The 12,861-nt window shown below is 37.9% G+C and overlaps 2 protein-coding genes across 3 annotated transcripts; both read left to right on the forward strand.

Moving 5' to 3' along the window:
- The first annotated feature begins 858 nt into the window (after positions 1-858).
- Positions 859-3,836, forward strand: LOC119078460 (myogenesis-regulating glycosidase-like). The gene is made up of 7 exons (XM_037185997.1): positions 859-1,316; positions 1,377-1,921; positions 2,136-2,537; positions 2,598-2,868; positions 2,979-3,300; positions 3,359-3,405; positions 3,477-3,836. Exons 1-7 carry the CDS (start codon positions 1,142-1,144, stop codon positions 3,752-3,754), a joined length of 2,040 nt encoding a protein of 679 aa, XP_037041892.1. The 5' UTR covers positions 859-1,141; the 3' UTR covers positions 3,755-3,836.
- Positions 3,837-10,619: 6,783 nt separating this feature from the next.
- On the forward strand, positions 10,620-11,726 carry LOC119078479 (methyltransferase-like 26). 2 transcript variants are annotated; one of them, XM_037186035.1, is made up of 2 exons: positions 10,620-10,731; positions 10,815-11,726. In XM_037186035.1, the coding sequence occupies exons 1-2, from the start codon at positions 10,727-10,729 to the stop codon at positions 11,557-11,559; spliced, it is 750 nt and encodes a 249-aa protein (XP_037041930.1). In that variant the 5' UTR covers positions 10,620-10,726; the 3' UTR covers positions 11,560-11,726. The 2 variants fall into 2 exon arrangements, with proteins under 2 accessions (XP_037041930.1, XP_037041931.1); XM_037186036.1 differs by having other exon boundaries at positions 10,887-11,726.
- Positions 11,727-12,861: the final 1,135 nt, after the last annotated feature.

Below are 12,861 nucleotides of genomic sequence, written 5' to 3' on the forward strand. Positions count from 1 at the left end.
AGCTTGTTTGAACTAAAATTGGGTGTAAAATTTAATTTTTGCGTAACGAAGCTGAAAGCGTCAACTCTAGCGATATCATTCATTTTAGAAATTGTATTTCAAAGACTGCGTCACACTTTTCTCGAAGAGATTTTTGTTGGGATGTCTCTTATGTATAGATCATTGTCAATGTCGTTTGAGATGTCAAATGAGCTGTCATTTTCACAAAGCTAACCAAAATGTTACAAAAATTTATATGGAGCTGTTATTGTTTGAGGTTAGCTTTGTGAAATTGACAACTCATTTGACACTATTTTGAGAGAAGAACAGTTATTTGACACTGATCTATTAGTAAAGCATTAGTGGTCTCAAAATGACGCCATATATCTCTCAATTTCTGTCGGCCGTATGCCGGCGCACACCTCTAGCGCTCTAGCCTGAATTAAAAATATTGTTTTGAAAACAAAACATATGCCATACCGACTTCAGTTAACTCATTCCATAAAGCAATCGTTCGCTCATGTCATCGCTTAACTAAATATTTTGAGATTTCAAACCAGGTATCGCCTTCCGTCCCCTTTCAATTTTCTCATGAAAGTTTCAATTTTTAGGGCCTTTTGAATACGATATGTTGTCAAGCTCGGCTTTACCTTGGATTGACAATATTCACATCTGTTGCGCAAAGTTTCCATTTAGGTAAATGTTAGGAAAATACCTATTTTACAATGATGTACGTAAATGATGTGACCCGAATGTAGTATGGAAGGCTACGCTACATAATTACTAATAATGCTAAAACAACAGTTCATGTACTGAGAATTTCAAAACTTACCGTTGGTCATATGCACTAAACATATTTTATCGTCTATTCTATTCAGCCTATTCAAGAGTCTAGGGGGCGATTTATCAACACTCAATTGACGATTTAATTACGTTTTGTGTAACAATCATTTTGCAATTTATCGTAAATTGAAAAAAATTAAAAAAATATTTCTCGCTGATGACTTCTTATCTACAATCACTCTCGGCTATATATAACTGCAATTGCATTGAATGGGAATAGTACAAAGTGTTTTTTGTAATGCAGTGTGGTCAAATGTGTAGTGACAATCGGTGAATCTATATGTGAAATTACACGGCCAGTCATTCAGTACAAAAAAAAATGTTTTTCATCAGTTGGTTCATTTTGCTTATTGGATTAAATTCGTTGAACGCCGAAACTTTCATCAAAGAATTTCAATTGACGAAATCACCGGACGTAACTCGTCTTCGCGTTGAATATTTCACAAATGATGCGTCCCAATCACCAAGTTCCTTAACTTATTCGTTATGGAAGGGTAAACCATAAATCAAAATGACTTTTTTGCACTGAAACTTTAAACCAGACTTTCTGTTAGGCCAACAAGTCGTTCATGTGTCCCAAATAAATCAACAGTTCGGTCAAAATTTCAAACTGACCGAAGCCGCCAACAACTTTCTGTTTGACGGATCCGATTCATCATTGCAATTTCAAATTGAAGAAGACACCGAACTGTATGCAATTGTGTCGGTTACGCGAAGTTCAAAGAAAGCGGTCACAATGGACGACTGTTTCAAATTGAATTCGCAGGAAGTTAGTTGGTATGGAGGACCGCAGCAGAAGTATCAATATTGGCCAATTGATCGCTTAAATCTGAAAGACTATTCGTATATAACGAAAGAGGCCGACAACTGTGGTGTTGCTGAACGATATTGGTTGAATTCGCGCGGTATTTTCATCTATGTCGATGCAGAAGCGCCACTTTTCTTGAATCAAGCTCCGATGGAGTCGCTGTGCTTGACCGTTGAGAAGAAGTTACCCTATTACGCACACGACAACGAAACGATCTCCTTCAATTACAAAATCGGTATTGCTGCAGATGCCCGACAGGCACACATGATGGCTATAGACAAATTCTTGAAGGTGAATCAAAGACTTGAAATTGACACTCACTTCAAGCAGGGCCGGACTGGTTGCGACCGGGCGATGTTTGCTAAAAAAGGCTCGAAAAATCGTAACTTTCAGTAGCCTAGTTTACCCAGTTCGAGCCTGCTCAAACGGCTTTTAGTATTCGAAAAGCCTCGTTATGCACTCAAATGCTAATCATTCCCTCAATCCCATTTTAATTGTGTTAAAGAAACCTACTGGTTACCCCGATGAAAGAATGGTTCGACATCCCATTTGGTCGACGTGGGCTCGATATTATGCTCCCATAAACGAATCAGTTTTGACTACGTTTGCCAACGAGATCTTGCAATACAAATTCAACAACAGCCAGTTTGAGATTGACGATGCATGGGAAATATGCTACGGTGCCACCGCATTCGACACCACGAAATTCCCCAACATCAAAGAGTTGACCGATTCGTTAAAATTGCAAGGTTTTCGTGTTACATTGTGGATCCATCCGTTCATCAATAAGGATTGCAGCCCATACTTTGAAGATGCTCTAATCAATGGGTACCTAGTGTTGGATCAGAATGGTAACGCGTCGACACAATGGTGGAACAGTCAGAGGGGGGAAGCGGGTTACATTGATGTGAGTATGATGCCGTAGCATAGAATCATGTAAAAATGCTGACAAAGAAACGGTTTCAAGTTTACCAAGCCATCTGCTGCGACCTGGTTTTCCGACAAGCTAAAAGTCCTGGCAGAAGATGCTGGCATTGACAGTTTTAAGTTTGATGCTGGAGAATCGTCTTGGGCACCATACGACCCCGTTCTCAGCGCAACTCCTAAGCGTCATCCGCTTGCTATCACCACTGATTACATAAACACCGTTTCGAAATTCGGTGCAATGGAAGAAGTTCGTTCAGCTTTTCGTAACCAAGAAATGCCAATTTTCCTGAGAATGATCGACAAAGATTCTGGTGAGTTGATGATTACCCTAAAACTCTCATTGGTCATTGTTCAAATGACCACTGGATATGGGATTCAGAAGGCAAGATATCATCTCCGAATTCTTATTCTTGTCTTGCAGAATGGAACTGGAACAACGGTCTACCCACCTTAGTGACCACATTACTTCAATTGAATATGGTCGGTTATCCGCTAGTGCTTCCGGACATGATTGGAGGAAATGGCTACAATAATCGTCCGCCGAATAAGGAAATGTTCATTCGCTGGCTACAGGCGAACGTTTTCATGCCCAGTTTGCAATTTTCATTCGTACCATGGGACTATGATGCTGAAACGATTGCCATTAGCCATACGTTCACCGACCTTCATGCCAAATATACGGATGTGATAATGGAACGATTCAAATTGGCTAGCGAAAAGGGTGATCCTGTCAATCCTCCAATGTAAGTTGAATCGTTATGGAAAGTGAACGAATTGAAATAAATTTTCCTTTTTGTCCAGTTGGTGGATAGCGCCTGACGATCGGGTTGCACAATACACCAATGACGGTAAGTGTTGGGTTTCCGACATCGTCTTGGGAGAAACAAATTAACGGACGAATGTCGATTTCTTTCGATAGAATTTTTGTTGGGTGAAGATATCTTGGTTGCACCAGTTCTAGTGGAAGGTATGGTCTCACGAGACATTTATCTACCTCGCGGAGTGTGGAAAGACGAAAATACCGGAGATACCCTAACTGGACCCACTTGGTTGTACAGTTATCCGGCAAATTTATCGGTGCTGCCATATTTTACCAGGACTGGTGCTACTTCCAGCAGTACTTCGGTGATTCAAATATCGGAAATTAGCGCAACAATGATTGCACTATTTGCACTACTGTTCTTATCTCGGTTTTAGTTTATTTAAGTTTATAATTGTAAGTTTAACGTAATTTGAAGTGGTCATCGATAATAAGATAATAAAAATCAAGTCAACAGCAGATAATTTTCTCGAGTACCTATTCCATTGTAAATAGGCTGTTATCACCACTTTCGCTTCCTATTTTATTAGGTACGTTTCTTTGCGGAACATGTTGAAATGGTCATTTGTTAATCAAAGAGGGAGAATAGCAAATAGATAATGGAGAAGACTCAGTTTCGCTTAGTTCGCTGTTCATTTCATCTGAAGCAACGCACTTCAAGCATTAGTGGTACCCTAAATAAAGTAGGTATAATATACAGGACAGTGTTTATTTCACTGCACTGTTAGAAATAAAAATACGGCTTCTATACTGAGCCGTTCATTCGAATTAAAATTTGTATGGGATTTTAAAATTCCGTGCTGCTGCTCATGGTACCAGACTGTCACCTCGTAAAATATTTAGTGACGACTCTCTACAAAAACTACTCTATTTGTCACCTGTCAATCGAAGCACTTTTGCTTGAAGTGCGTTGATCTTAGTCATTGATTGATAAGGAAGCGTTAGTGAGATCTTTGGGGCTGAATGTATAATATTAACTGATTCAACCAATCTTTCCTCGGGAATCGAATCTGCTGTCTTTGAGTGCACTTCAGTCTTTCGATCCCGAGTGCTAGAATGAGACAAACATATCTGTGTTAGCCTTGCATCAACAGACATTTACTCATATCTTTCTTTTAATAACTCTCGTCTTATTCTTTATTCGAATGAGAACCAGGTTTGGGCTGGAGCGAGTAGAACTTGCTGCTAAAGCTAGAATCATAGTCACCTCTTATCTGCTAAAGCTTAGATTTAGAAAAAGTTCTACGTTTTCCTTCCGTTTTGCTCGGTTTACGAAACAAAATTGATTGAACTTGTACTCTCTCTAGAGGCCTCCCTAACAACCTTTTATAGCCAATAACACGTGTAGTCTGGACCACCGTCTGGCTTGACGTGACTTCCGAACCATGCCTCGAAAATACTCTTTGAGAAAAGTTAGTTAGCATAATTGATAAAGTGGATATAGTGGGGAGGCAGTGTCAGTCATACGCAACAGAATCAGGAGATGCAAACGCCTTCGTTTCACTAATATAAAAACAAATAAATTGCATAGAGGGATTCTTTTGAAAAACATCCTGCCGAAATCCGACGGATTTTCTAGAGGACTTTTTTATATGTGCCGTAAAGAAAGGTATTCAACCCTAGAAACCATAACCACTTTCAAAAAAATCTTCGAAGTTTGTGTAGCTGGTTAAAGGGTGATCAAAAACCGAAAACTTGCACTTTTCTTACAAAAATTTCTCCAATTATGCGAGCCGTACATGTCGTGTGCGGTGTCATTAGAAAGGTAATCACATGTACTATTGAGCCGAATAGGGACTTATTGGGTTTAAAATTCATTGACACTGAAATATGTGCAGTTGAAGTTTTCAACCGAAGACAGACACTGTTCTGATTGAAATTTCTCGAGGTAGACAAAACGTACATGGTCGTGTTCATTTGAAAAGTAATTTAATGTGCTTTTGGGCCAAATAGGGTCTTATGTGGTTTGGATGCACCTATGATGAAATATGTACACCTAAATATTTCAACTTCTATTTCATCGTAGATGCATCCAAACCACATAAGACCCTATTTGGCCCAAAAACACATAAAATTACTTTCCCCACACTACATGTTTTGCGTACATCGAGAAATTTCAGTAAGAACAGTGTAAGTCTTCGGTTGAAAACTTTATATGCTCATATTTCAGTGTCGATGAATTTTAAACACAATAAGTCCCTATTCAGCTCATGTACATGTACTACATGTACTATGTGATTACCTTTCTAATGACACCCCACACGACCCTGTACGGCTCGTGTAACTGGAGAAATTTTTGTAAGAAAAGTGCAAGTTTTCGGTTTTTGATCACCTTTCACCAGCCACACAAATTTCGAAGAATTTTTTTGAAAGTGATTTTGGCTTCTAGGGTCGAATACCTTTCTAGACACATATAAAAAAGTTCACTGGAAAATGCGTCCGATTTCGATAGGCTGTTTTTCAAAGAATCATAGAGAATTCATAGAGACTCGGAACATCTGTTTTGAGATAGACACAATGTTTTATGAAACACAAGTAAATCATAGGTCTGTTCCGGGATCTGTGCAATACCATCTCTGGCAACCTTACTACATTTATTAAGGTGGTAAAAGTTCAACAGAGCCTTTGCATTTTACATGTTAAATTAGAAATTAGTCAACAGTGTACGATTCTACCACGGCAGAGCAAAATAAACTTTACTCTGTCGTGATTTTACAAACAAAGGAATAAGGTGGTATTTTGACAGCGTCAAAATGATGTTTGTTTGCTAGAGATTGGTAGGGCATTGGTATTTTCCATCGTACTGTAAAAACATTTCGTCGACAATAATTTTTTGGTTATGCCTCTATGGACGACGTTTTGACAGCTCCAACAACCTTCGAACAGACCTATAGTCAACCAACCAGTGTCGTTAACATCAAACTTTAGCATATTAGTTACTGCGCGTCTAAATGACATTACCTTCCCACTCTAGGTACGCCTTAGAAAAACCTCAGAGAAAACGAACTTCTGATATTGAGGAACTAAGAATATAGAAAGCCTGAAAGGCGGAGAGAAAATACCGCATTTTTTTCACAGTCAGCATGAAAGATAATATTTCGGAACGAGTATACTACTTCAACCACAATGTATCACGAACAGACTATGTGGTAAATCAATGTTATTTTTACTTTGTCACTTTGTCAAATGGATAGTTTTGAAATTTGGCACCCAAAACGTTTAGTGCATTCCAACAGAAACAGATGTCGTGCTTTTATAATACCTGTTACACATCCGCCTCTATGTTGAATTTTATGTCACGTAAATTCACCAAAAATATCTTGCCTCTTGTACGATACAATTTCAAGTTGTTACCGACATTTTACCGGCTTGAAAATAAAAATATTCTGCATAACATAGCCTATCAATATGAATTGAATCTTTGGCAATGAGTTTTTGATAAATGAAAACTTTGTGGAATCGTCAGCAACTTCCAAATTAGCTCATGTCGTGCTGTGAATCTCTATAAAACAAATATTGATAATGACCGTTTAATTGTGGCGTCGCGGGCGTCGCAACTCGTTTCATTTCTGGTTAGTGTTCAAGTTTCATTTTTCAAATTTCGTTCAACAAGTTTTTTTACAGATGAATTTTAGAACGTCCCTGGACATTACAGAGACAACAGCTTTTGTCGGCGTGAGGCTCTATTCTTTAGTCTATCAAAAAACGAACAATTTGAAATGGATGGTCAAGTACTGTATAAAGTCCATTTCAGCAAATTGTGCCAATTAGACATGAAATTGCTGACTGACACATTCAGAAAGATTGGAAATCTTAACGCTGAAGACTTACAGAGAGTTAAAGTATACGTGGAAAGAACAACGAATCATGGACAGACCAAAGTTGAAAATCTCATTGGAACCAAGTGCAAAGACATCATACGATTTGTATTATCAGGTGCTATAGATGTGGACCAATTAGAAGGTTGGATAGAAGCATACAATAGGAAAGTAACAGCTTTCAATGATAAATTAAACATCGCAGCTTGTCATTATGCCGTTGACATTGAAGAACTGAACAGCTTAAAGAAAGAATTAATAGTGCAACACAAGTACTTATATGATACAGTCAGATCCAGTAGATGCATATCTGATACCATGCCTACAGGTGATGATGTTGAATTATGCATGGATTGCAAATCTATGATAAGAACTACTGTTACTGCAAGAACTATGACCGTCGAAGAACTAGAGAAAGAAAAGAGCGAAGTAGCGATTGAGCAAGACAGATTAGACAGTTATGATTGCAACAGCAGTTTCTGTTTTGGATCATGCAATCGATGCAAAAATAGATGTCATAAAATTGTACCAGGAACGAAGATGATTCGGCAAACAGAGACTTGTTTGTGTGGAAGCCAACATGTATCTGCAGAAAGGCCGAATCGAATGTAAAGAGTTTACCACTATGCACCTACTTGGGTAAAGTTATCAAAACAGATTTTGCAGGAAATAAACTTTTCTGAATTTAATTGTTGTTTCTATACTAGCAGTGCTAAACTAGCACTGTTAACCCCAGGTCTTATATAAGACCGGCCATTTTAGATCTTCGAGAGCCTAGGTCACGCAGTTAAGAAGTTCTAAAGCTTCTGTTTCGACTACTCCAATTTGCAATCATTTTGAACTTTTTGCAGCGCCTTTGGGCACGACAGAGTAAAGTATACCATGCAGGAGCGCTGATTTGACTAGGGACCTGAATAATCTAATAGCCCTATATTATTTGCGAATAAAATTTTTCACATTATGTCAGTGTTTATTTTTATTAAATTTTCATCCAGTGTATTAGGTCCCTTATTTGACGTTTCGAAATAGAACTGCTCCTGCCTGGTTTATTTTACTCTGCCGTGGTTTGGGCCTATACGTTTTCGGCCGTCAACTTTACGTCAGTAGACACATGTTTTGTTTTACAAGATAGCTAAAAAAGAACAATTATTTTTGAATGTCCTAAACCTATGCTGTTCACGGAAAATTCGTGGATTTCGTTAAAGGCTGTGTAACTTATAATGTGGCTGCAGTTCTTATAATATAGCTGCAAGACTTATAAAAATATAGCTACTGAACGCATATCCTATTAATGTTGGTTATTTACCTGCAATGTGAGTTACACAACTATATTATAGATTACAGAGCTACATTATGCATCGACAACACATGTTATAGCTAGGATTTGCATATTGTGGCTGTGTACTCTATATCATAGCTGTGTAACGCATATTTGACGTATGAAAAATATAGCTGTGTGCTGCATATCAGAAAATGTATGGCATTCAAGTTATGATTCGTACTGACGCTTGGTCGGACTCAATGTTAACAGATAAAGAAAAATCGTAAAATAGCTTGGCTGATTTTAATAAAGCTTGATTGTCAGGTTATAGAAATACCTCTTCAATAGTCAAAATCCGTGGAAACACAGACGAATGAAAGTATATATCAGTATATATCAGAAATTTCAATACATAAGAAACGAATTAAGCCAAGTAACTCCCAAATGTCAAACTAGGCATTTCACAGAAAACAATTGAATGGCCGATTCTTCACGCAGGAAGAACCTGAAACAATGCTCCAATGACAACTCACCAAAGTAAAAATGCTAAATATGAAAACTACAGACTTGAATTAGGCTGTGTGCCTTATAATATAGCTGCAGAATTTATATTGCGGTAACAACGCTTCGAAATAAGAACGTGTTAAAGCACAAGCAAAATTAGCACAACAGCAGCATTGGTGACGGTCGGATTCTCAGGTTAAGCATCAATGGGCGCGGTTAGTACTTGGATGGGTGACCGCAAATTCATGAAAGTTCAGGAAAAAATTTTATTTCTCGAGATAGATTTGAAACGCGTCTCACAGCTATAATATAAGTTACACAGCTATTTTAACTACAGTCTTCGCAATATGCATTACACAGCTATATGCCAAAAAATGGGGGTGCTAAGTCCACTTATAGATCTCACACGCATATTGGGATTTACCGTGTTGATTGTATTGTGTCTTTTTGAAGTTTTTAACTCTTTGCAGTGTCATTCTCTATAGGGAATACGAAACCGGTACCGCAACACGGTCCTTTGAGAACCGCAACACGGTTCTTCGAGGTCACTGCTCTTTGAAGCCGGAACACGGTTCTTTGAGAACTGGAACACGGTGCTCTGAGTACCGGAACACGGTTATTTTGAGTCTGTAACCGGTTCCAAGAAACGACTTTTTTTCTAGTAAATTGTTTCCTGATACTAAAATAGTGGAGCAACATGGAAAACACGTTATTGGATTCTATAATTGACCGCGACAAGAAAAAGTGTTTTCAACTCTGTTCGGAATTATTATGAAAATTTACGAATCGAATCTTTACAAGCCCAAGAAGGGAAAAATTACGGCACTAAAAAGTGCTTGACAACGTTATTAAGAAGGTCCTAGCTTCTAAACCAGCGTCTACAATCGATTATTTCCACACTCAGTAGTAGTATGACCAAATTTATTTGAAATGATCATGCAATAGATGAACTTATTTGATACGGGAGAAGATAAATAAATGTTTTTTGTGCATAAGACCAACCAGCATTGAGTCTGAAAAGTCGCTTTCGCCCGCCGACAACATTACTAACATTTTTATTTGTTAACTTTCCCAGACACATGGATAGCAAAAGTAGAATTATCAAATCTATTCCTTCTATTTATCAAACTTTTTTCAAATTATTACGCAAAATCTTTACATCATTTTTAACATTAGTTTGTTTGAATAATCGACAAAGTGAATTCACGAATTAAATTTGGAAATTGAAATATATGTATGTAAGTCAGACAACATACGAAAAGTGTGTGAACTATTTTTATAAGAAAGGGTAAGGCTAGACAAAAACGTCGTCCATTGGTAAGTATATTAATTCGGGCGCATCTAAATATAAAAAATACGAATGCAAGGGGAAGGATTCCCAAAATCGTGTTTTTTCGTGTTATCGAGAACCGGCCTGGTACTGCATTCCCCAATTCTTTGTTCGAAGAATGGAGTTTTGAAGTTAGAATAAGAAAATGTTTCATTATCTTTAGATTTGATAACTACAACAGTCAAAGGGCCTGACCCACTCATCAAAACGCGCGCTATTTTTTAACATTGTCATGTTGACACTTCCTCTCCAAGACAAGTTACAATAACTGGTCCGTAACATTCTCATTACACCTCTTATTTTGTTTTATGTCATCTATGTCACGTAAATTCACCAAAAAATTGATTAACTTCTACGATATCATTTCAAATTGTTGCGGAGTAATTACAGTTACTGGTCTAAGAGATACACTAAACAATCAAAACAAACAGTCACTATGAGGTACGCGTATACGAACAAATTACAATTTTCTAAAACGAAAATATTATCCTTCCCATTCTTGTGCACATATATTCACTGAAAAGACATATCATCGTCTATCTGAGCACAATCACGGGTCGGCTAATCCATTCTAAATCAATGATCAAATGTTTTAGAAAACAAAACTATCCGGCAGCCCAACGAAATTCCGAACCAATATTGAATGTTCTGCGAACGGTGTTGGATGGTAAGCGGCCAGGCCTAAAACTTTTGGAGATATCATCGGGATCAGGCCAACATACCGCATACTTTGCACCACATTTTCCTAACATAACGTTCCAACCGACCGAATACGATGCCAGTTTGTTGGAGAGTATTCAATGTTGGAAAGAGGACACTCAGGCAGACAATATCTGCTCACCGATGCAAATAAATGTGATGACACCGCATAAAGATTGGGGTGTAAATCCATCGAAATCGGGACCGTACCTAACCGGGCAACAGAACACTGATTTTAAAGACATGACCGGTCAGCTGGACTACATTCTCAACATCAACATGATTCACATTTCCCCCTTCGAATGCACTGAAGGTTTGTTTCGAAATTCGTCGAGTTTGTTGAAGACGAATGGGGCTCTCATTACTTATGGACCATATGGGGTGGATGGAAAAATTACACCGCAAAGCAATGTCGATTTCGATAGAAGTTTGCGGAGAAATGACTCTCGATGGGGTGTGCGAGATTTGACAATGTTAAGCGAATTTTGTCGTCAATTCGGGTTTGAGTTGGAAAAGTGTGTGGATATGCCGGCTAATAATAAGACTTGCGTTTGGAGGAAGGTGGGGTAGTAGTTCCGCTGCTGTAATTGGCGAAAATAATCGGAAAATCTCACTGTTATCGTTGCATTACATGACTCGAATTAAAAATTCTTCCCAGACTTAGTTTAAGATTTGTACATTCTTTACAATCAATTTACTCCCATGAATAAACTCGCCCAAAGGCACATAGAAATTTAGATTTGTTTTTAAGACCTAGCGGCATTAATGTAACAATAAGTTAAAAGAGTGATCAATGAAGTGTTTGTTCAATCATGACCAAAAGGAAAACTTTGTCAATATTAGCATGAAACTTTCTTTCCCATTTTCGTCTTCTTCTAGATACATTTTTAGGTCAGTGAGTCTGAACATGCATCTTTTACTTTGAAAGAGAAGAGAGTTCGAAGCTTATATTTTGCTGATGTAGATGACGATGACAGATTTTATCTGCTGGAATGGCTGGAATTAAATTTGTCTCAACCATTCTACTTCTATCCTTTCAATTCATCATCCTGAATTGTCCTGAATATTGTGGAATTCTATGAAACGTTCCTTAAAAGTCACTGCACGTACACCGACTACAGTATTCTTTTGAGCGAAAATCAACTGCAACTCTATTCTCGAACTAAAAAATTAATTCCGGAAAAGGAAGATGTCTTCTGATCTGTAACTCTCTTCTCTTATACCTGCCACTAATTTCTGTGATTTACTCCACGGAGTCAGACAGCTTTGTCAAGCCGAAACGCCGTATCACATTGTATGTGAGCTTTGAACAGCTTTTAAAAGATCTGACCTTTGAGTTTCCTTTGGATTCCATCTAAAAGCGGAATATTTAAGTAGTCCAAGCTTAAAGCTCTCGAAAGCGATACGGAGCTTTGGCTTAACACGGCAGCAGAACTCGTCGATGATTTACTTGCTTATTGGTATTATTTACACTGGAAAATTCACTTCACATATATAGACTGTAACCGGATGTGCGTGCAATTTCAAAATGTGGTGGAAAGGGATCGCATGAGCCATCAAAGATAAATCAATGAATATTTTTCATTTTTACCATTAAAATCTACATCAGGTTAACTTGAACCTCACCTAGAGTTATCAGACCTGAACGTAAATTTTCGGGTCCAGTTTAGTACAGGTTCAACTTGAAACGGACCTGATTTAAATCAAATTTTCTCGTGTTAAGTTCAGGTTTGACCTAACCTGTTCCGAGCATTTTGGTAGAGTAATTAAAATTATTGCAGAGATCAATAACTGCAGTTTCAGACCGCATGACCCTGTTTTGATATTTCTACGGCAAAAATTTGCTTCAGCTGATTGTCAGCTGATTCAATC

The sequence above is a fragment of the Bradysia coprophila genome, unplaced genomic scaffold, assembly GCF_014529535.1.
Source record: "Bradysia coprophila strain Holo2 unplaced genomic scaffold, BU_Bcop_v1 contig_297, whole genome shotgun sequence".
NCBI classification, from domain to species: Eukaryota; Metazoa; Arthropoda; class Insecta; order Diptera; family Sciaridae; genus Bradysia; species Bradysia coprophila.

Excerpts from the sequence above, each read along its gene's own strand:
- LOC119078460 (XM_037185997.1), top strand. The coding sequence starts at position 1,142 with ATGTTTTTCATCAGTTGGTTCATTTTGCTTATTGGATTAAATTCGTTG. Across the intron at positions 1,922-2,135 it reads CTATAGACAAATTCTTGAAG|AAACCTACTGGTTACCCCGA; the intron begins GTGAATCAAAGA and ends ATTGTGTTAAAG. Across the intron at positions 3,406-3,476 it reads TGCACAATACACCAATGACG|AATTTTTGTTGGGTGAAGAT; the intron begins GTAAGTGTTGGG and ends TTCTTTCGATAG.